This window comes from Lactuca saligna, chromosome 1 (genome assembly GCF_052625555.1).
Source record: "Lactuca saligna cultivar CGN05327 chromosome 1, ASM5262555v1, whole genome shotgun sequence".
In the NCBI taxonomy this organism is placed as follows: domain Eukaryota; kingdom Viridiplantae; phylum Streptophyta; class Magnoliopsida; order Asterales; family Asteraceae; genus Lactuca; species Lactuca saligna.
Genome location: NC_136417.1, coordinates 36,746,853 through 36,770,546, shown reverse-complemented (window position 1 = coordinate 36,770,546; position 23,694 = coordinate 36,746,853). Strand labels below are relative to the sequence as shown.

The 23,694-nt window shown below is 39.1% G+C and overlaps 1 protein-coding gene across 1 annotated transcript; it reads left to right on the top strand.

Moving 5' to 3' along the window:
• Nucleotides 1–22,752: 22,752 nt before the first annotated feature.
• LOC145004890 (uncharacterized) lies at nt 22,753–23,202 on the top strand. The gene has a single exon (XM_078963914.1). The coding sequence runs from the start codon at nt 22,753–22,755 to the stop codon at nt 23,200–23,202; it is 450 nt and encodes a 149-aa protein (XP_078820040.1).
• Nucleotides 23,203–23,694: the final 492 nt, after the last annotated feature.

The following is a 23,694-nucleotide window of genomic DNA, read 5'->3' as shown; positions in this document are numbered from 1 at the left end:
ATGCAATTTAGGACACACGTGGGTACGCCCAACATAAGTTGGGTTACACCCAGTGTAGCGGAGTAAATGATCGTGGGTGGGAGAGGCATACGCCCAGCATATGCTAAAAGCCATTAAACCCTAATTTTGGGTTGAGCCACTATATAAAGAACATAATTGGTTCAACCCTAGCCCCCATATCAGCCTCCCTAACCTCAGAAGAAACTCTAGAACGTCCCAACCTTCATTTTGCAATATCTTGACCTTGAAAAGCTTATTTTGGTGGTTTAAAGCTTGGAAGAGAAAAGAAGAAGATTGGCAATGAGGAAGCTTGGAAGCCAGAGCTTATAGATCTAGGATAAGTGCTTCATTTCGGACCTCTACAAGATAAAAAAAAAATTGAGCTTGATGATTATTCTCTTAGATCTCTCTTAGTACAAGTTTATGGACTTTTTGGTCCCAAGAATGGGTCTTTGAGACTTAAGCATGTTTGTAAGACCAGGGTTGCCTCCCTTAGAGTCAGATGTGTCCTATAAGAAGTAAAGTTCCAACCTTTAGGACTTATATGAGTTCATGCATGAGTTAATACTTTATTCCATGGAAATAGATTATGGTTTTTGGATTTGGGGCTTATGTGAGTCAAGGAAGCCATAAAGTAAGCAACTTTATGGTTTAAGACGTGAAATAGGACTTGGATCTGAGTTGGTAGCTTTTGAATCGAGGTATTCAGCTCTTAATAGAGAAAGACTTAACATAGAATTACGTTGAGTGTACGTGCAGGTACGCCCAGCGTACACGTCATCGAGCCTGTACGTTAAGCGTACATTGAATTACGCCCCGCATAACGCTGCTAGTTTGGGCCTTGAGTATTTGGGTCTCGGTGTAGGTTGTGCTTTGGGTATTTGGGCCTCGGTGGGCCATCAGGAGTCAGGGAATATGGGCCAAGTATGGGTGTTGGGCTTAGGGTAAGGCCCAATAAAGAGATTGGGCCCAATGTAGAAAATTGGGCCATTAGTGGGCTTGGGAAGCCTACCTAGAGTTTGGGCCTTTATATATTATGCTTGGGCCTTAGTTATGGACTATATTGGGGTAGGGGTAAAATAGTAATTTTACCCTAAGAAAAGACTATGATATTGAGCTAAGTAATATTATGATCTTGCTAGCTCAGGGAGCCAAAGAAGTAGCAGTCGGGGAATTTCCAGTCAGCAGTAAATGGTTACCAGCAAGTTCAGCAGTGCAGATGAGTTTTCCCTTTGTGTGGATGGGTCTACCGCCACAATGCCGACCCATGTAGTTATGAGTACGAAGACCCGGGGGTTAGCCATAAGAACTGTATCCTAGTATGATATTTAGGACCAAGGTACAATGTTAGCGAGCGGGTGCCCATGGAACAGTTTACATGATAGTGTAACATCCCGGAATTCAAGTTCGACCGTTTAACCCTTGTTATTTTTCAAGTTGTCATGTTAAGTCCCTTGAGAGAATGTTAAGCTTGTGAGTACGTTGGGCGTACTAAGGAGTACGTTGCGCGTACTCGCGCACTTAATTTGTACGCGGGTTCATCTGGGTACGATGGGCGTACCTAAGGTTACGCCGGGTGTAACCGGCCCAGATGCAAAATCCTAATATGACTTGAGGGCTATAAAAGGAATGATATGGTCTTGTCTCTCAGCCACCATATCACAGAAAGAAACCCTAAGAGAGCTATCCCTTCGTCCTTAGCTTGTGTGTGATTGTTCTAAGCTTCAAAGTGCCATTTCAAGGTGGTGAAATAGAAGAGGAGGCCATTGTTGGAGCTAGAAGTTGGTGGACAAGAGTAGATCTGAGGTTTACAGAGGTTGGAGCTTCTTCCTGAGATATAAAGTTCAGAACTTGCCTTGTTATTTGTGTTGTGTGCTTCTTGGACCAAATTCTAGGGTTTAAGGTCCCAAGATGGAGACTTTATGAGCAAATACTCCCTATTGGCCTAGATCTATCATATTTCAGGACTATATAAGTTGTATGTTCATAAAAATGCAATCTTGGACGTAAATGTTGGACCATGCATGAGATCTAGACTTTTGGTGGAGAAAGGAAAGGTGTTAGAAGGTGTGGGAACCTTTATAGCCATGCAAAGGCTTAAAGTTTTCGACTTTATGGATTAAGAGGTATTAGAGAGGCCAGATCTGGAATGTGAGATTATGTCTTAAATGTTTAAGACACTAAAATGAAGAAAGTATGAAATTGGGATTTACATTGGGCGTAATCCCAGTACGCGCCGCGTAGGGGGTCGTGTTCCCCGTTTCTAGATTGCAAGGGTACGCCCCGCGTAAAGGAGTTGGCACGCCCCGCATACTGCTTGCTGTTGACTTTTGTTGACTTTTAGAGTTTTGCTCAACATGTGGACTTTTGAGTCACGAAGGGGTAAAATGGTCTTTTACCCTTCTGTGGAATTGTAGAAAGGAATGTAGTATAGCCTTGAGAGTCGTTAATGATTTGGAATAATTACTTGATGTGATTAGGCGACGCTAGGTAGTTGTTGCGAGATTCGGATATATCGAGCACGTGAGACACTAGACATCATACGAGGTGAGTCTTCTCACTATACTGTACCTGGAAGGGTACCTATGTGTGACCGGAAGGTCTGGTATGCTATAAGATATATGCATTGTATGCTATTAGTTGTTTGTTTTGAATGCGTTATGTATGTTATGCTTGATATGGGCTGGAAGGCATTATGATATGGGCCGGAAGGCATTATGATGTAGACCGGAAGGTCGACACGGGTAGGACCGGAAGGTATACCGAGTTGGGACAGAAGTCCCCTAAGACACATGGATCGTAAGGTCATGGCCTGGAAGGTCGTATGTGTGTAAGTGGTATATTAGGGAACTCACTAAGCATTTATGTTTACAGTTGTTGTGTTATGTTTTTCAGGTACTAGCGAGGAGCGTGGGAAGGCGCTGACATGACTCGTACACACACACAGGCGGATTGGATATATTTGATCTTGGGATTTGAAATGTTTTGTATTATGACTATGTTACATTGGATTTTATGGTTTGTCTTGAATGAAATTATGTTTTAAAGAAATGAAAAATTGTTTTGAAAATTTACGTTGTTACAAGTTGGTTTCAGAGCCTTGGTTTGAGGGACTCGGATGCGCCTTTGGGCGTATCTGAACTCAAACTGAGGATTTGAGAAATTCTCAACAATAAAAACTAAATTTTCTAAAAGAGAAAGGAGTTTTGAAACAAACAGAGCAGAGCAGTGTGTACGGTCAGCCAGCGCTTGAATGGTGAAACCCCAAAATACCCTTACATTATGTGTTTTGAGATATGTTATGTTATGTTATGCATGCTAGAGTAGGCTAGGTATTCATATTACGACTAGAGTGGCCATGTGATGCCTTAGCCTAGGAGATTTGTGCTGCTATGAGATGCCTTGAGAGCGAATAGGTAGCAGTTAGGAGCTCATGAGAGGTCTATTAGAGGGTAGCCAATGCATAGCAAGAATAGAGTACTTGCGATCCGAGATCCAAGGAGGAGGACTTGGGGTGAATGCTGATGCGGTGTGGTCAGTAGTATAGGGCCCGTACTACTGAAGACACCGGATCAATGAGCAGCCCAAGTAAGAATCCTTTGGGTATTGGAGGACGAGTAGGGTTGTGTTATCGAGTGCTAGTATGCTCGATCGATTCTCTGATATTTTTATTTTGTATTTCAGAGGCATCATGGTTGGGACACAACACACACTTCAGAGCAGTGGGGTCAGTGACGAGGAGATCCGTCGATTGATTCATGAGGAGGTGGTTGCTGCCATCCGGGCTGAGATTCCAGAGATGTTCGGGGACATCAAGACCACACTGATTGAGACCTTTGATGAGCGGTATGCAGCGGTGACTAAGGTTGCAGTTGTTGCAGCTACTACTGCTGTTGCTGCTGCCAGACCTCAAGGAGGTGACTCGTTGTTGTTTCGGGAGTTCGGCAACACGAAGCTACCAGAGTTTGATGGGACGCAGGACCCGATTGCTGTGATGAGATGGATCTCTGACATTGAGGGATGTTTTTATACATCTTCTTGTCCAGAACACTTTAGGGTGCGGTTCGCTCTAAACCAGCTCCGCCTGGGAGCGAAGGATTGGTGGAAGTTCGTGACGGCGAGCTTCACTCTAGCAGAGATTTCCGAGGTGACCTGGGAGAGGTTCACCGCCATGTTCAGGGATGAGTATGTTCCCCCGGTGGAGAGGGAACGATTGATTCAGGAGTTCTTGACCCACAAGGAGGGTACTGATTATGTTACAGTTGTTACCAGGAAGTTTCATGAGAGGGCGATGTTCTGGCCTGAGCAGGTGTCTACTGAGCAGGCACGGATGAGCAGGTATTTGGGCATTTTGAGGAGGGACATTCGAGAGTTCATGTCGAACTCGACATACCGTACATTTTCTGAGCTTCAGGAAAATGCCCGAAAGCGGGAGATCGAGTTGGAGACTCAGGCCAGGGAGGAGGTCGAGTCTCAGAGGATGGATTGGTAGCCGACTCAGTCTCAGCCGGCAGCCAAGTGGGCCAAGCCCGCTGATTCGAGGACTGGAGGCTAGAAGGGCCGCACTTGCGGGAAGTGTGGCAAGGGTCATGAAGGGGCTTGTCGATCGGGTGCTTGCTACAAATGTGGCAAGGAGGGGCATATCGCCGAGGATTGCCCCAAGGGATTTATGGTTTGCTTCCATTGCAACAAGACTGGCCATCGGACGGCCGATTGTCCACAGTTGCATTAGGGGTCAGCGCAGGGATCTGCACCTGCTGCTAGGGTTACCGAGGTTCCATCAGTGAAGGTCGAGGCTCCGAAGGCTAGTGGGAGAGCTTTCCAGTTGATAGTGGAGGAGGTCCGTGCAGCACCCAACATTGTGGTCGGTATGTATTCTTCTCTCTATTTATTTAAGTCTGAGATATTATGATTATATTATGTTATCCGTAGGTACTTTTCTTGTGAATTTTGTAACTGCCTTAGTGTTATTTGACTCGGGAGCGAGTCGACCTTTTGTGTCGTTAGCCTTCAGTTGTCATATCAGTATTTATCGAGAGGCCTTGACTCGACCTCTATGAGTTTCTATATCTAACGAGCGAGCAGTGTATGCCACGGATGTGATTCGAGGATGTATCCTTGAGATCTTCGGTGTGGCATTCCCGATAGATCCAGTCCCGATTGCGATGGGGGACGTGTGTGTGTGTTATAGTGGGCATGGATTGTTTGAGCCGATTTGGAGCTGTTATAGACTGCGAGCATCAGTTGGTGACGATACGAGACCCTAGTGGGGGCATACTTATGGTGTACGGTGTGGGTACCCGTCTTGAGTCAGCATTTTGTTCAGCTGCTAGGGCGAGATAGAGTTTACAGCAGGGTTGTAGAGGATTTATGGCCTATGTGATGGACACACGAGTGGCCGCTGGGAGGCCAAGTTCGATCGATGAGGTCCCAATAATGTTGGAGTTCCCCGATGTTTTCCCCAATGAGTTGTCGGGTGTGCCTCCCGAGAGGCAGGTGGAGTTTCGTATCGACTTGGTGCCAGGGCGGCACCTATTTCTAAGGCAACCTATCGCCTTGCACCGTCCGAGATGCAGGAGTTATCCTCGCAGCTTTAGGAGCTGTTGGGAAAAGCGTTTATTAGACCGAGTAGCTCACCTTGGGGAGAGCCGATCCTTTTTGTCAAGAAGAAGGATGGTTCACACTGGATGTGTATTGATTACTGGGAGTTGAAAAAGTTGACGGTCAAGAACTGTTATCCATTACAGCAGGTTAGACAGAGGTTGTTGACCGCTCAGAGTCACCAGAAAAGTTATGCAGATAGGCGAAGATCCGAGCTCGAGTTTCAGGTTGGGGATTTTGTACTCCTGAAGGTGTCTCCTTGGAAAGGAGTGATTCGATTCAGGAGGAGGGGCAAGTTGGGGCCCTGGTATATTGGGCTGTTTCGAGTGATTTCAAGGGTAGGAAGAGTAGTGTATCGATTGGAGCTACCTGCGGAGTTGAGCCAGATTCATGATACCTTCCGCGTGTCTCAGTTGAGGAAGTGTATCGCCGACGAGTCGGCAGAAGTGCCACTGGAGGATATTCAGGTGGATGTGGGCATGAATTATGCCGAGAGGCCAATTGCGATTCGGGATCGGAAGATCAAGGTTCCGAGGAACAAGGACGTACCATTGGTGCAGGTTCAGTGGCAGCATTGGAAGGGGTCCGAGCTGACGTGGGAGACAGAGTCAGAGATGCAGGAGCAGCATCCGGAGTTGTTCTCGGTATAAGACTTCGAGGGCGAAGTCTAGTTCTAGTGGGGGAGAATTGTAACATCCCGGAATTCAGGTTCAACTATTTAACCCTTCTTCTTTTCCAAGTTATCATGTTAAGTCCCTTAAGAGAATGTTAAACTTGTGAGTATGTTGGGCGTACTAAGGAGTACGTTGCGTTCTCGCGCGCTTAATTTGTACGCGGGTTCATCCGGGTACGTTGGGCGTACCCAAGGTTACACCAAGCGTAACAGGCCCAGATGCAAAACCCTAATATGACTTGAGGGCTATATAATGAATGAGATGGTCTTGTCTCTCAGCCACCATATCACAGAAAGAAACCCTAATAGAGCTTTCCCTTCGTCCTTAGCTTGTGTGTGAGTGTTCTAAGCTTCAAAGTGCCATTTCAAGGTGGTGAAAGAGAAGAGGAGGCCATTGTTGGAGCTAGAATTTGGTGGACAAGATTATATCTGAGGTTTACAGAGGTTGGAGCTTCTTCCTGAGGTATAAAGTTCATAACTTGCCTTGTTATTTGTGTTGTGTCCTTCTTGGACCAAATTCTAGGGTTTAAGGTCCCAATATGGAGATTTATGAGCAAATAGTTCCAATTGGCCTAGATCTATCATATTCCAGGACTATATAAGTTGTATGTTCATAAAAATGCAATCTTGGACGTAAATGTTGGACCATGCATGAGATCTAGACTTTTGGTGGAGAAAGGAAAGGTGTTAGAAGGTGTGGGAACCTTTATAGCCATGGAAAGGCTTAAAGGTTTCGACTTTATGGATTAAGAGGTATTAGAGAGGCCAGATCTGGAATGTGAGATTATGTCTTAATTGTTTAAGACACTAAAATGAAGAAAGTATGAAACTGGGATTTATGCTGGGCGTAATTCCAGTACGCGCCGCGTAGGGAGTCGCGTTCCCCGTTTCTGGAGTGCAAGGGTATTCCCCGCGTACAGGAGTTGGTATGCCCCGCATACTGCTTTCTGTTGAGTTTTGTTGACTTTTAGGGTTTTAGTCAACATGTGGACTTTTATGTCAGGGAGGGGTAAAATGGTCATTTACCTTTCTGTGGAATTGTAGAAAGGAATGTAGTATAGCCTTGAGAGCCATTAATGATTTGGAATAATTACTTGATGTGATTAGGTGAGGCTAGGTCATTATTGCGAGATTCAGAGATATCGAGCACGTGAGACACTAGACATCATACGAGGTGAGTCTTCTCACTATACTATACCTGGAAGGGTACCTATATGTGACCGGAAGGTCTGGTATGCTATAAGATATATGCATTGTATGCTATTAGTTGCCTGTTTTGTATGCGTTATGTATGCTATGCCTGATATGGGCCAGAAGGCATTATGATATGGGTCGAAAGGCATTATGATGTAGACCGGAGGGTCAACGAGTTATGGACCGGAAGGTCAACACGGGTAGGACCGGAAGGTCTACCGGGTTGGGACGGAAGTCCCCTGAGACACATGGACCGGAAGCTCATGGCCTGGAAGGGCGTATGTGTGTATGTGGTATATTGGGGAACTCACTAAGCATTTATGCTTACAGTTGTGTTATGTGTTTCAGGTACTAGGGAGGACCGTGGGAAGGCGTCAGCATGACTCCTACACACACACAGGCGGATTGGATATATTTGATATTAGGATTTGAAATGTTTTGTATTATGACTATGTTACATTGGATTGTATGGTTTCTCTTGAATGAAATTATGTTTTAAAGAAATGAAAATTTGTGTTGAAAATTTACGTTGTTACAAATAGTTTATAATTGTTGTCTGTGTGATACATGTATGTGCCTGGTAGGGAGGTGAGTGTGGGCGAGGTCCCGTATCTCACCAATATCATAGTGTGGATGGTGTTCCATATCTCATTAGCAGCAGAGCAGGGGTGAGGCCCAAGGTAGGAAGGGAGCGAGTGTGGGTTGGGCCCGTATCTCACTATCAGTAGGAGCATGGACGGGGTTCCATGACTCATCAGTAGCAGGACAGGGGCGGGGCCCAAGATAGGTGAGGCCTTAGAACAGGAATCTAGTAGTATATGTTCAGTTTATGTGATACGATATGATTGTATGTTAGTATATGTTAGCGGGCGGGGCCCAGAGTGTAACGCCCGTAGATCTGGGCTAGTCAATTTAGAGACAATGAGCATCAAAAATGACTTTTTGATGGAAAATTATTTAGAAGGAGTAATCTTAACTAAGTTGTAGTATATGTCACAAGGTTTCCATGCATATAAAGAATGCCGAAATCTGAGTTATTACGAAAAAGTTATGACCTGTCGAAGTTTCGCGACAGAACCGACATGACACAACATCACGTAAATAGTGAATTTACGCTAGAGCGATATATGGCCTTAGAGATCTAAATAAAATTCGTAGAATACGTTAAACCGAGAGCGTGCATAAAAAGAAGGTCTAAATCTGACTTCTTATGAGGAAGTTATGGTTTTTCGAAGTTTCAGCATTAGCAGTATGCATCCCGAAGTTCGAATATGAGATCGAGTGATTATTAGCCAAAACGATCTAAACGAGAATCGAATATCCCATCAATAGTAGTCCAACGGTAAAAAGACAGACAAAAACGGACGTCAGACGAAGAAGTTATGAGTTTATAACGGAGTTTTCCTATGCTGGCCTACTAAAAATAATATAATAAAAATTAAATTCAAAATTAGCCGATGAAGTCTAAATGAAAGTTGTAGATTTTAGTTTTACCTACGCGTGGAAAAAAAAGAACGTCAAAAACGAAGTTCGTATGCAAAAGTTATGAATTTCTGGAGTTCGGGGCGTGAAACCCCAAAACTGTCAGAGTTCACGGTGTGAATACAGTGTTCACGACGTGAACTCAGTATTTATGACTTCTGGATCCTGACAGACGCAACTTGCGATGACGCATGCAGTGACGATTGAACTCACGACGTGAATATTTGAGATTCACGACGTGAATCCATAAAATCAGCCCTATAAATAGAAATCGAAGGGCAGCCGATTTAAGTTTCTAGTTTATCACTCTCTCACTCCCGATACTCTCTCTAAGCCCTATTTTAACCCCGTGAAGCCCCGGTATCATCCCGGGAAACAAATCAAGTCCCGAAGTTCCGAAGATCCTAAGAAGAAAAGAGTTTCTGAGCCGAAGCTCTGCCTGCGAGAGGCTCGGTGTGTGAAGAGATCACAGTTTCACCGAAGAATACTACTTTTACAAGCCGTAGTGTTGTCCGATCATCATCTGATCAAGTGAGTGTATAGTCCCTTTCATAAACACGATTTTAATACAAGTATTGTTTGAATGTATTAAGTAGATGTTTGGTGTGAGTGTGTAGTTACTTTCTTCTAACACATAGATATGAAGTATTTGCTATGAAATATGTGTTATATGTTTATATATTGTTTGTTTATTTGAGATGGATGTTGGATGAATGTTTTATATAGGTTTCTATATGATTTATACTATATATGTAATTTATATCTACAAATTTGTTGGGTAGAACATGGGTAGATGGAATAGTTGGTGTGTGATGAGAGATGGTATGAGTAAACCCTGGTGACTATGAGATGTAGTGTCTATTAGATAAACACTGGCAACGATGTGACTTTGTGCCTGTTAAACTTAACCTTGGTGACTATGGAGTTAGCGCCTATTAAAGTGAACCTTGGTGACTATGAAGTTAGCGCCTGTTAAAGTGAACCTTGGTGACTATGGAGTTAGTGCCTGTTAAAGTAAACCTTGGCGACTATGGAGTTAGCGCATGTTGAGTAAACCTTAGCGACTATGGAGTTAGCGCTTGTTGAGTGAACCTTGTGACTATGGAGTTAGCGCCTAATAGCTATGGATTTAGTACATGATAGATAAACTTTGGCAGCAATGGACTTCGTGTTGATTCCTTAGGTAAATCCTTAGGAACGAATGAATAAAGGATAGTTGATTCTTAGGGTAAAACCTTAAAAAATAAAGAAGATAATGGGGATGGGTAATTGGGTTGATTGCTTGATGATTAAATATAATAATTATATTATTGTGGGTTGAAAACCCTATATGCTCATTAGGCTCCCAAGCCTGACCCACTCAGTTTTCTTTGCATTATAGGTAATGGCACAAGAGTATAAGTTGGTGGGCTTGATGAAAGATTTTTGATTATAGATCAGTAGTTATAAATAACTGTTGTAAGGTCTATTTTATACTGTTTATGCTTTTGTTCTGTATCGGAACATGATATCCCGAGATTTTGTTATTTAATGAAAATACATTTCTTTAAAGAAATGCTTTGATAAATTCTTATCATATTTTGTTTTGGGAACAAATTCTGCAACTGTTTTCTTTAAAAGATTACTCTGATTTTAAAACAACGCATAAACAAATCGGTCTTTTCTGGCCGTGAAATTGGAGATGTCACACAGAGACAGGCGGGGCCTAAGAGAAACAGATTTGTACACCGAGCGGGGCTTGAAGCCAGGCGGGGCCTGTTGTAGCAGGCGGGGCCCAAGGTAGTCTGTGAGGCCTAGTATTTGCAGTATACGATTATACTCATGGTATCTGGTAGGTTGAGGAACTCACTAAGCTTCATGCTTACGATTTCAGTTTTGGTTTCAGGTACTTCTGGTAACGGAAGGAAGAGCTCGGGGTGATCGCATGGCACACACTATTGATTAGTCAGTGTGGGATGTTTTACTCTGATAATGGAAATATGTTTTGGAATTAACACTCTGATTTATGTTATGATTTTATTTATGGTTTGACAATTATGTTTTAAGTAATGTTTTAAAAAAGAAATTTTTAGTCATTATTTTGGGGTCGTTACAGGTTTCAACTGGACAATAGGGTCAGGATTCTGGTGGAGGGCTCCATCATAACCCATCCTCCTCCAGGTAAGGTTAGGATTTACCCCACACATTTTGAAGCTGGTTAACGTGTGTCTTTGTCTTATTTTATTTTAGAACTATTGGATCATCACAAAATCTACATCGATCAAGTTGTTCCTAATGGTGTGAACAAGATTGTTTCATTTGAAATGTTGTATCGGTGTAATGTGTTCGATTAGGTGTCTAATCCCATAACTATTTTTAGTATGTGCTTGATTTGATTATGAGCTTGGTCCTTTTGGGTTGCCTTCACCATAGCAACTGATAGGATGAATTATCGAGAAAGAGGATTAATTATGATTTATTAATATATTATAAGAATAATATATTAATTAAGAAATCATATTATTATTTAACTAGTATTGATCAGAAATTAATTTGGAATTAATTTGGTGATCAAAAGAGACTTATTAAATTAGAGGGGACTGATTATGTAAATCAGTAATATTTATAGTTTGGGCTCATGTACCTTATTGGTGTAAGGTGGACGAAATCTATATGAGAGTCCATAAATATTCCGTCCAAGGCTTGTCCAATGGGAGTCCATATGTATCTTAGGGCCTAAGCAAGGAAATTAGGTTTTCCAAGTTGATAACTCTAGTAATCCCTCAACTATAAAATGAACCCCAATGGCAATCAAAATCGACCTATACCTTTAGAAGGAACCCTAGCTGACTTTTGAAGCCTCATCCTCTCTCTCTTTTTCTTCCTTCTTGTTAGTGGTGTTTGTGACTCCATTAGAGGTGCAACACTTGGGGCACTAAGCTTTCAAAGGTCAAGGAATTCTTGTTATTACAATATAACAAGTGTGGTAAAGTTCCTAACCCTAATCTAATGTGATTTTCGGATTTGGTATGCTAGTTTTAGGGTTTATGCTTTGGTATTCATAGTTATATGTTCAAATTAGAAAAACCTAGATCAAAGAAATTAGGTTTGCATGTACACCATAGGAATGATGTTATGCCCATAACTCAATAGTGGTATCAGAGTCTACGTTGTTTTTCTATTAAATAGATGCAAAACTGAACTACCAAAGATCAGGAAATCGAAAAATCGTGTTGTCTGGCGGGCTGAATTGCCAAGTCCATGTAAGGACTCAACGAGTTCCATAATGAACTCGGTGAGTTGGGTGTTTTGGTGCCGGGATTTTCGATTTTCTGGCCAAATTTTGATTGGGATAATTACCAAAACTCGTTTTTCTTGCCAAAATTTGATTTTTTTAAGATTGGTATGGATATCCTTATCAAAATTGGTGGATTTGGTTAAATATGGATAATATAGGATTATTATGATTCAAATATTTAACCGAGTAAGTTTGAAAAGTTTCAAATTACACCCTTTAGGTTTTATAGTTTAAATTTGAATTTAAAAGATTTAGTTTTTTGAAATTTAAACTCTAATATTTTAGAAGGTTTCAAAATTTGTCCTCAAGTTTTGGAAGTTAAAATTTAATTAAAAGGTATTAATTTTGAAATATTAAATTCTAAGACCCTAGTATTTTGAAAAGTTCAAATTATACCCTTATGGATTTTATTAAATTAATTAAAAGTTTAATTAAAAGAGAGAATTGATAAATCCATAATAATATGGTTTAATTTAATCAAACAAAAAGTCTAATTTATTAATAGATTAAGCCACTTAGTATTTTAAATGTATAAAATACACCCTCATAATATATAAAATTAAAAGTTTAATATATTATATATGTATAAGTAAATATCAGTCTTACAGTTAGTAGGCCTCATTTTCGAAGCTGATCTATAAGGGGTTTTTAAGGAAGCAACATGTAAAATGACCGCCATTGGGTATCCTTTTACCCACTGCACCCTTGACTATTGGAGGGTCATTAGCCGAACGGGTAAGATAGGACACAACCTTCCATTATAAGTATAATGCAATACGAAGTAACTAAACACCTTTTATTTCATTCCCAAATCTTAGTTACTTTAGGAAAATTTGAAGTTGGTGCAAATCCATGAAATTGCACATAGCACCATGTTAGTTGTTAGTGGAGCGTGTGTGGTTAACCGGCACACTAATATGGGACCAATGAAGGATGGCAATGGGTAGCTCGTAGATTATCATAGATCAATGGAGCGTGTGTGGTTAACCAGCACATTGATTAGTTGATATATCTTCGAGAGTACCAAGCTAATTTCCATGGTTATTCACACCTTGTTTGTGATCTTCGGTATACCAGTCATAAACTTGAAGGGCATAATCGAGATTTAACATTCCATTGAAAAGTTCAATGAATCTCAAAATATCTAGGAGTTTCAACTCATTTATAACCTAATTTTCATTTTCGTTTTTCATGGTGGAAATTGGTAAATCATCAATTACCTACCTTCAAATAGTCAGCAACTGGATTACGACATCCGTCATCCGAGTTGTAGAATATTGTTTTGGATCCTAGCCTTAATATTCCACTTGGGTGTTATATTGAGGATTGAATTCACTAACTTGAATTTATCCCGTTTTGTAGAAGTCAAATTCTAACAACTATGGTCTTCTTGAATCTTATGGAAAAAGCTTTCCTCATGAAGAGGATGTTCCACGATTGGATCGTGGAAATCAAAATCATTGTTCACATCCTCCACCTCCTCCAATAATTCTCCCTAACCCACATGTTCAAAGACTTGAAAAGTTCAAGGTCACTCAAGCCCTGTTGGCAAGCAAACTTGAAGATGGAAGGTATGTGTGTGCACACGTCTTGGAGATGAAGTCACATATTGACAAGTTGGGAATGTTGGGTGTCGATGTCTCAAGGAAGTTGGTTTTTGACTTAGTTCTTCAATTACTTCCTAACTCATATAGTGAGTTGACTAAAGATTACTATATGATGGACTATAACGTGACCCTCATTGATCTTAACTATTTGTTTATTGTTGCTGAATCAGCAATGATTTGGCACACTGGTCAAACAAATTTGACTAATAGATCAACCTCCAAAACTTCCATGGATATTGACAATGGAAACATTGGAAGTTCAGAAAAACTTACTCTTCCCAATGGAAAGGGATTGGCCAAGGTCAAACCGTTTGACCGGATGGTAAAGAGAAAGGCTGTATCTGAGATTGTCCCATGTGCTATTCCAAAAGAGTCCATTTTCTTTTACTACCAAGAGAACAGGCATTGGATGCGAAACTGTCATATTTACCTGAAAGATCGCAACGATGGGAGAGTCAAGATGTATGACTCTGCTTGAGGTAAAATCCACTATCTAACTTTATTAAGTTCATATTTGTAGATTCTTAATACATGATGTGATAAGATTGCATTTTGATGTTTTGTAGGATCGAAGAAAAGAAAGGAAGCTTGAAGGAAAAGTATGTTGAGTCTGATCACGAAGAAATGGGTTTCGATCGCATGGTTCGATGATCAGATTTTTGAGCTATTGCTTAGAGAGTTATGATAGATTGCTTAGGAATATTTAGTAACATAGTTTTCATTTGTAATTACATTGTAAGGACAAGTTTTTCCACGTTTTTTATAAATAAAATAAAATTTTCTTTTGTCTTGTTTTTTATATGTACATCCTTGCAATGACTTTTGTGAAAATTGATGTTTGTATGTTTCTATTGTTAGGAATATTGAAAAGGATGTGATTCATAGTTATTTTATTTGTGGTAGTGTTAAAATTTACGAAATAAGGAAAGTCTCTCATCACCAAGGTTTCAATTGGACAGAAACTTGGAATCATGCAACTGGTATTGTATGATGAATTAGAACCTTAGTATTTGGGAAATTGAGATTAATTCCTTATTCACATTAGCACATGAGTCAAGTGAAGGACTAGGGGATCTAGTACGCATTCTTGTGACTAGGTCAAGTCTATCACAAATAATGATAAGAATATTCGTCATGATTTGCTAAAAATTTAGTAAATATGGTTACGCTTACAAGATTAAGTGTAATTCTAGATCATTGAAAAAGGTTTCATTGTAAAGAAGAACGAATAGGAAGAAACAATTAGGCAAAAAGATAAAAGTTTCTCCAATCTAAAAAAGGAGAGTACTTAAATATCGTGTTTTATGATCGTCTTGGTGATTATGAAACTTTATCGCAAATGATCCTCTAAGAACACCTTAGTGCATCAGTATGGATAAGAAGAGGAATCGTAAATTGTTGAAATGGTTAAATAAAAAAGGTGAATCATACTTCATTCCAAAATTAAGTCTTGGAGTCGTACTCCAAGATTGTGACTTGAGTGACATCTCTTAAGAAAGTTTATAGAAAAAATGTTTTCTTACTCCTGCACATTTGAAGTTCGTAAGTTGTAATGTATTGAATAAGACAAAGACCAACTAACACCAATTGTGTGAATTGTTTGTCTTGATAAGAACCCGCACTAACTATTGGATATTTGTTTGTCAATGAATTTTTCTTGACAAGAAAATCTTATATGTCAAGAGGTTAGTGGGAGTGCTAATGGTCTTGAATAGTTTTAAGAACTAATCAAGAGTAAACCTATTGTCCATCGCTACTACACGACTTGAGGTTTATAACCTATCATGTTGATGTATTCTTGTTTTCTGTGCCATTCCAGTTAAGTTGACTATGCATGTGAGTTCTATGAGTTCTCATTTGAATGCATAAAGGCAAAGCACCTAAAACAATGAAAGTTCATTGATTTGCATGGGTGAGCTGCTTGACTACTTTGAAGACATGGTAGACCCTTGTGCTGCCAGGTAGCAAGAAATTAATATTGAACAAGTTCAGTCCATATAAGTTTGGATTTGTCACAAACATTGTCTTATGATTATGGTTATGACAAATTCATATGGATAGGAACAAATACACCGTAAAATCTAAGTGATAAGGTTTCTCTCCGCTTCATGAAAATGATTGTGAGGAAACGCTTTCACTAAGAAGATTTTAAGGAGATAGCAATTGTGTAAATTGCATTCTCAAATTTGGTTATGATTACGGCATCCCTCTTCATAGTTCGAACTGTAAGAAATGGAAAAAGGTTTAAACATTTGGTACTTTTTACTATAACCTCTGAAATTGTTTAGACACACGTATGAGCTTTCTAAAGGTTGTATGAGATTAGATAAAAGCTTACTGAAGCATCTCGTATCGGAAATATGAATTTTGGATAAGGAAGTCAATAAGTATTGATTTATAGAAGTCCAGCTGATTTCTGAATACATGTCAAAGCTAGTGGGAGCATAAGTGTTATGTTGGTAAAGATATAACATCATGTTAGTGGGAGCATGATTATTATGTTGCAAGTTAGCAATATTAATTATAGAAAACAAACGTTTCAATTCGCAAAGTTACAGAGGTTGACAAGTTTTTTTGCTATAATTATGGAAGAGAAATTTATACTTCATTTCAAATCTAAATGCTTAGATCGAGAAAGTTTAATCAAATTTAGTCAAAGGATATATATGGATGTAATGTTAAAAAGGTTTCACATAACGAAATTCTATATACGGCAATATTATAGCAGGAGACTAGTAAAGTATCATGTGTTTATGTAAGACATTATGTATCGTATCCCACACGCTTTGGGTATAGGATCGATTACATATGCTGTAATATTCAACCGTTTTGTCTTTTCCAAATGTTGCATTAAGAGGGAAAAGGACCAGAACCGGATATGACTAAAGTAGTTAAACAACTGTCAAGGACAATTTAAGGTTGGCTAAGGATTGGTCGCTTGTGGGTAGGTGGAAGTATAGTAATGGATGGACCATATTGATATTATTATGAATAGATAGGATTCTATTAAGAATGAGTTGTCATATGGAAAATATGGAAATGTTTCCATAATGGGAGTTGGATGTTAAGAATCTATGTATAGGTTAGAAACTTTTATGCAAGAAGGATGTTCGAAGGAATGTACTTTGAATATGAGACTTCATATCTATGGAGTTGTCTTGTAACAATCTCCAATAGAGCAATTTTTAATATCATTGGAAAAGTCTTTGTGACTTTCGTGCTATGATATTACAAAATGATCATTGCATAAAATGTTAGAATCTAACATATTCTAATAGTGACAAAATTTTGGTATTCTTACACTTGCGACGAGGATTAGGAATTGTGAAATGAGCATCATTGGAAATCTGTTCAATTGATCTATTTCACAAAGTAAGGACGATGGGTAAACATAGTACGCATGCTTGGAGCATGGGATAACTATTAATATAATTCAAGTATAATGTTGATTATTTGAAACATTATACAATGAACAATGTGTAATCGATACGGTGATTAAATAATAAGTGTTTTATTTATACTCAAAAGTTTAAGGCCATATTGGATTCGATTATTCTTGTGTTTCACTTCACATGTTTTTACTTCTCGAATAACTAGGTTGTTCAAACATCCACAGTCAATCATACTTTGGAAGTAGGTAATGAGGTAAGATTTTCATGAATCCGACTGTATATTGTCAAAAGTATTTAGACATAGCAAAAGTCTGTTGCAGTGTTCATGAGTGCTCCTGAAAAAAGATTTGAGTATTGGATTAAACCCATGCTCACGTGAATCACATCATGGATTTTAACACGAGTGATTGTGAGATGATAATATCTTATATTATTGAAACAGAAAGATATGAGTTTTTGTATGCGAGTCGGTTCCACATTGATAATACGTAAACGCATCAGTAACTTGTTCTTATAAAATGTATTGTTGTGTGTGATTTGATGAGTAAATAGTGCCAGCATATGAGTCCACATTTATCCATTCCTTTTACCCAAACTAGGATAAAATCGATATCAATGGGCCCCTCGATGATTTAGTGATGACACCCTAAGCGCTTGGCCAAGCCTGGACTAAGTTGATGTGTTCAACTGAAGTCTATTTTCAGTCGTCTTAAATCAGAAATCGGGAAACAACACAAAGACAAAGAGAATGATTATAGTCCATCTCTTATGACTATATGATATCTTAAGAATGTAGGAATATATGATCCCTTATCTAAAGGACGTGTTGCTGATAAGATCAGAGTTCGACATTGGCTTTTGAAAGCTACGATTGCTAATCAGATTCTAAAGTCGTATGCAATAATAGTTATTAGACTTATCCAAGTGGGAGACTATTGGATTAGGTGTCTAATCCCATAACTATTTTTGGTATGTGCTTGATTTATTTATGAGCATGGTCCTTTTGGGTTGCCTTCACCATAGTAACTGATAGGATGAATTATGGAGAAAGAGAATTAATTATGATTTATTAATATATATATATATATATATATATATATATATATATATATATATATATATTAAGAATAATATATTAACTGAGAATCATATTATTATTTAATTAGTATTGATCAGAAATTAATTTGGATTTAATTTGGTGATCAAAAGTGACTGATTAAATTAGCGGGGACTGATTATGTAAATCAGTAATATTTATAGTTTGGGCTCATGGACCTTATTGGTGTAAGGTGGATGAAATCTATATGAGACTCCATAAAGATTTCGTCTGGGGCTTGTCCAAGGGGAGTCCATATGTTTATTAGGGCCTAAGTAAGGGAATTACGGTTTCCAAGTTGATAATCCTAGTAATCGTCAACTATAAAATGAACCCCAATGGCACTTAAAATCGGCCTATGCCTATAGAAGGAACCCTATCCGAATTTTGAAGCCTCCTCCTCCTCTCTCTCTCTCTCTCTTTGTCTCTTTCTTCCTTGTTGCTACTGGTGTTTGTGACTCCATTAGAGGTGCAACACTTGGGGCACTAAGCTTTCAAAGGTCAAGGAAATCTTGTTTTTACAATATAACAAGTGAGGTAAAGTTCCTAACCCTAATCATATGTGATTTTCGGATTTGGTATGCTATTTTTAGGGTTTATGCTTTGATATTCATAGTTATATGTTCAAATTAGAAAAACCTAGATCAAAGCAATTAGCTTTGCATGTACACCATAGAATGATGTTATGCCCACAACCTAATATAATGGTCTTGTGCCTAATCATTGGGTCTTTCGCTACTTCTTCCATCTTTTTACTTCTATTACTGGAGATAAATATTTTTTTTTGTGAGGAAATAAAGGCAGATCCTTGTGAATCATTGAAAAGGTTCTCTTAAGAGTTGGCTGAACCATTAGCTATAGGTTAACAATGATAAGGTCAGTCGCATGTTTTGTCGCTTCAAATCTTCATCTGATACTGCGATAGATTTGTTTCCAGAGAAAGAGAATTTTGCAAAGGTGTTGAGGAGTTTCGAGGTTTTTGTTGACAATTTCCAGAGTATGCTTTGGCCAGGGTAGGTATGAGTACTTCATGGCGTTTGCATGGAAAAATTCCTGAGTTTTGCATTTTTGCTAAAGGTATGTCTTTTTTTGTTCATGGTTCGTTTCTTTGTCTCTTAAAATAATGTATAGTATTATTAACAAATCATTTATAAACATAACATACATTTTTCTTATAAACAAAAGAAATATAGTTGTTTCAAGTTTTAGGAATGTAAATATAGACTAACTACCCCCCTATATTGGTTGGTTGCTGACAACTTCAAACTCTCTACATTCCTCTTATGTATTTTTTGGGAGTGTCATGGTGAGATGCACTATGTGAGTGTTCTAATGATGTTGGTTTTAGTCTTATATTCTTTAACCAAACTACCACCTAATCTGCATACCTCACTTGGTAACAACCATCAGATAACACATAACCACTAGGAGATAAAACTTAACCTTAAATGACAATTTAAATAAAAATTAGTAAAAATGATTATCTATTTATGTTCTATGTGACTCGGTCATTTGGAACATTTTTATGGAGCATTTGAGTTCAATGGAGAAGTTGGAACTCAACGGAACACTTGGGGTTCATGGAGCTTGTAACAAAAGGAAGGAATCATCTGAGAAAGGGATGGATCTCCTAACAAAGGAAAGGATCAAGTGACAAAGTAAAGAGTCTTCTAAAAGGAGTTACGGAGCACCTGGAAGTAGAAGGGAGCATCCTGGTTCATGGATGTGCCATCTGTGATCAAGATGCACAATCATATGCTTAGATGCGCCACTAATGTGACCTGATATGCCATGAAGTGACTTGATATGCCACGAAGTGACTTTATATGCCACCAAGTTACTTAATATGCCACCAAGTGACATGATATTCCACCAAGTGACACGATATGCCACCACCATTCATAGGCCTATGGGCTAATGGGCTTATCCCATTAGGGTTTTAGGTCTGACCCGTCAAATATAAATAGGGATGCATGCTAAGTCGTTTGTTTCGTGTCTTTTGTATCCTTAGTGGGTAGGACGAATCTCTGGTAAATTGTATGTGTAACCTTTGTTTGAGAATTCTGTGAATAAAGAATACTCCCCTCCTACCCGTGGACATAGGTCACCTTGACTGAACCACGTAAATACTATCTCTTTGTGTGTTTTTGCTTATTATTCGCATTACTTCCTAACAAGGGTCATCAAAACTTGGCAAGTGGCATCAAAATTTTTCTGAGTCTTGACAATTATCGTCTGTTTTTCCCGTAACAAGTGGTATCAAAGTTGCAGTTGGTGTTCAGTTGATTGAAGATGGCATCTCATAAATTTGATTTGGATAAGTTCGACGGTTCGAATAATTTCACTTTATGGAAGGTGAAGATGAAAGCTCTTTTGGTTCAACAAGGATGTGCAGCAACACTGAAAAGAGAAGTGAAACTACCAAAAGACATGGTGGCTGAAAGGAAGGTGGATATTCTTTCAAGAGTGCATAGCGGTATATGTTGAGTTTGGCAGAAGAAGTACTGAGAGAGGTCATGGATCAAACAAGTTGGGTTGTGGGAGAGGTTGCGTAACAAGTATCAGAACAATTCTCTGACGGACAGGTTGTATCATAAGCAACGTTTATATACTCTTATGATGTCAAAAAGTACTCAAGTGAAGGATTATTAGGATAAATTCAACAAGATCATCTTAGATTTACAAAGTGTGCATGTAATGATTGAAGATGAAGATCAAGCACTTATCACTGTTGAATTCTTATGAGAATTAAGTTGATACCATGTATGGTAGGACAACAATAACTATGAATGATGTGAAGGATTCTTTGATGTCCAAGGAACTAAAAAGGAAAGTTTCAGTTGGAGAAGAAGTTTCCCATTATGGTTTGTTCGTTATCCGATAGAGGTGGAGGTCATAGAGGGAAGTCAAGTTTCGAATCTAAAGCCAACATTAAATGTTATAACTGTAAGGAAAATGGGAACTTCAAAAGAGATTATCCATTGCTGAAGAAAAGGAATAATGGTTATGGACCAAGCAATAAAAATGTTGTTGTGGTTTAAGGAAACTTCGATGAAGGGGATGACAGTGAAGTTTTGACAGTATGTACATATAGTTTTGTTGATGCTTGGGTCTTGGACTCTGGAGCATCCTATAATATGACATGAAACAGTGACTAGTTCGACTCCTTCAAAGAGTGGAATTGCAAAGTCAAGATGGGTGATGATTAGGTGAGCAGTATCAAGGGTAGTGGCACGATGCAAATCAAGATGCACAATCGTATGGTTAGGAAACTGGATTGTTGGTTCATGTTGGAGCTTCAAAAGAACCTGATTTCTCTTGGCAATTTGGTAAATGATGGAATGAAGTATTCTGGAGAGAGTGACTAGTTAAGAGTCTCCAAGGATGATCTTGTAGTTATGAAGGGAATGACGAATCCTCATGGGATTTGTGTTCTGTATGCTTGTAGGGTTAGGGGAACGGTGACTATTTGCCAATACTTGGATCAGTATGATGATGAAAGGAAGTTATGGCATCATAAGTCGGGGGATGTGAATAAGAAGGGGTTGTTTGGTGGATATGCAACTGGAAATGCTAAACCTGGTGAAGCTTGTGTTCAAGAGATACAAAGCAAGGTGAAGTTTAGTTTGGTTCAACATTCAAGAAAGGAGAATCTTGAGTATGTTCACTCAGATCTATGGGGTCCCTCTTATGTGAAGTCTCATGTAGGATGTCAATAATTTGCAACTTTTATCGATGATTACTCAAGTAAGACTTGGATATACTTTCTAAAGACAAAGGACTAAGATGAAGTGTTTGGGCGGTTCAAGAAATGGAAGATAATTATTGAGAAATAGACCGGGAACCATGTCAAGTCACTTAGAGCAAAAATTGGTTTGGAGTTCTACAAGGATTTGTTTAGCAAGTTCTACAAAACAGAATATATAGTGAGGCATCACACTATATGGCTAACACCACAACAAAGCGGAGTGCCAGAACAAATGAACAAAACACTGGTGGAGCATGCTCAGTGCATGTGATTATCTGTTGATTTATCTGAGCAATTCTGGGCAGAAGTAGTTAATACTGCTTGCTATTTGGTGAATATATCTCCATTAACTGCAATTGATTATAAAACTCCTCAAGAGGTGTGGTCTGGGAAACCCTCTAAGAACTCTTGTTTACAAATGTTTGGATGCCCTGCTTACGCTCGTATGAATGATGGTAAAATGAAGTCGAAGGCAATGAACTCCATATTTATAGGATATGCATCTAAGGAAAGACTCCAAAACTTGTTATTAGTAGAGATGTGACTTTTTGACTCTGTTATGTGTAACCAGAGAGGAGGTGGTAAAAGTTTTGCAGCGAACGATCAGGATGCTAGCTAGAAGGTGGAGTTTGAAACAAAAATACCACACAGTTTTGTGATAAATGAAGAACTACAGGGTAGCATGGAACATCATATACACGAGGAATCCCATGAAAAACTTAAGGAAGAAGTTTCTGGTGATGTTGAAGCCAAGAAAGACAACTTGAAGAAGCTTCTACAGAATGAGCTTGTGATGAACGATTTAGGAGTTGAAAAGAAGTTAACGAGGATGGAGATTCAGAGTGATAGAAGAGCAGGATGGTTATACATTTCTCACTACATTGAGAAAGTCTTTCGGTTGTTCTATCGTGATCAATCCAAATGTGTTGGTACTTCTTTGGTGGCTCGAGGCAATCGGGCAAAAGCTCATTGGGAATCGGTTAAGTGGATCTTGCGACACTTGAAAGGAACGCTTGATTTTTGTCTGGTGTATGGTGCCAATGCAAAACATACGGATTTGGTTGGATTGATAGAATCGGACCATGAAAGCGATATGATGCTAAGTAGATCATTAGCGGTTGGTCTCGATTAGAGTCTTCCTTTGAAGGTGGTGAAACCTATCTTGTTCTATGACAGGTTATGCATTCAAAAATCTAGTGCCAAAGAGAATCTGAAAGACATGGTGCCAAGGTCATTGCCCAGAGACAAGTTTAAGCTTTTCTTGGACTCGATTGTTATTCGTAGGAGGTAAGCCCCTTCGGGGATTAATGACAGGAAGGGAAAGGAAGTTCTAATTTAAGGTGGAGTTCAGAGGATGCTCAAGTCAAGGTGGTGATTGTTAAATGTGACTCGAGCATTTGGAGCATTCATATGGAACATTTGAATTTAATGGATCACTTGGAACTCAATGAATCACTTAGTGTTCATGGAGCATGTGACAAAGGAACGAAGCATCTAAGAAAATGATGGATCTCCTGACAAAGGAACGGATCAAGTGACAATGGAACGGATCAAGTAACAAATGAACATGTCTTCTAAAAGGGGGTATGGAGTATCTAGAAGTAGAATGGAGCATCCTGGTGCA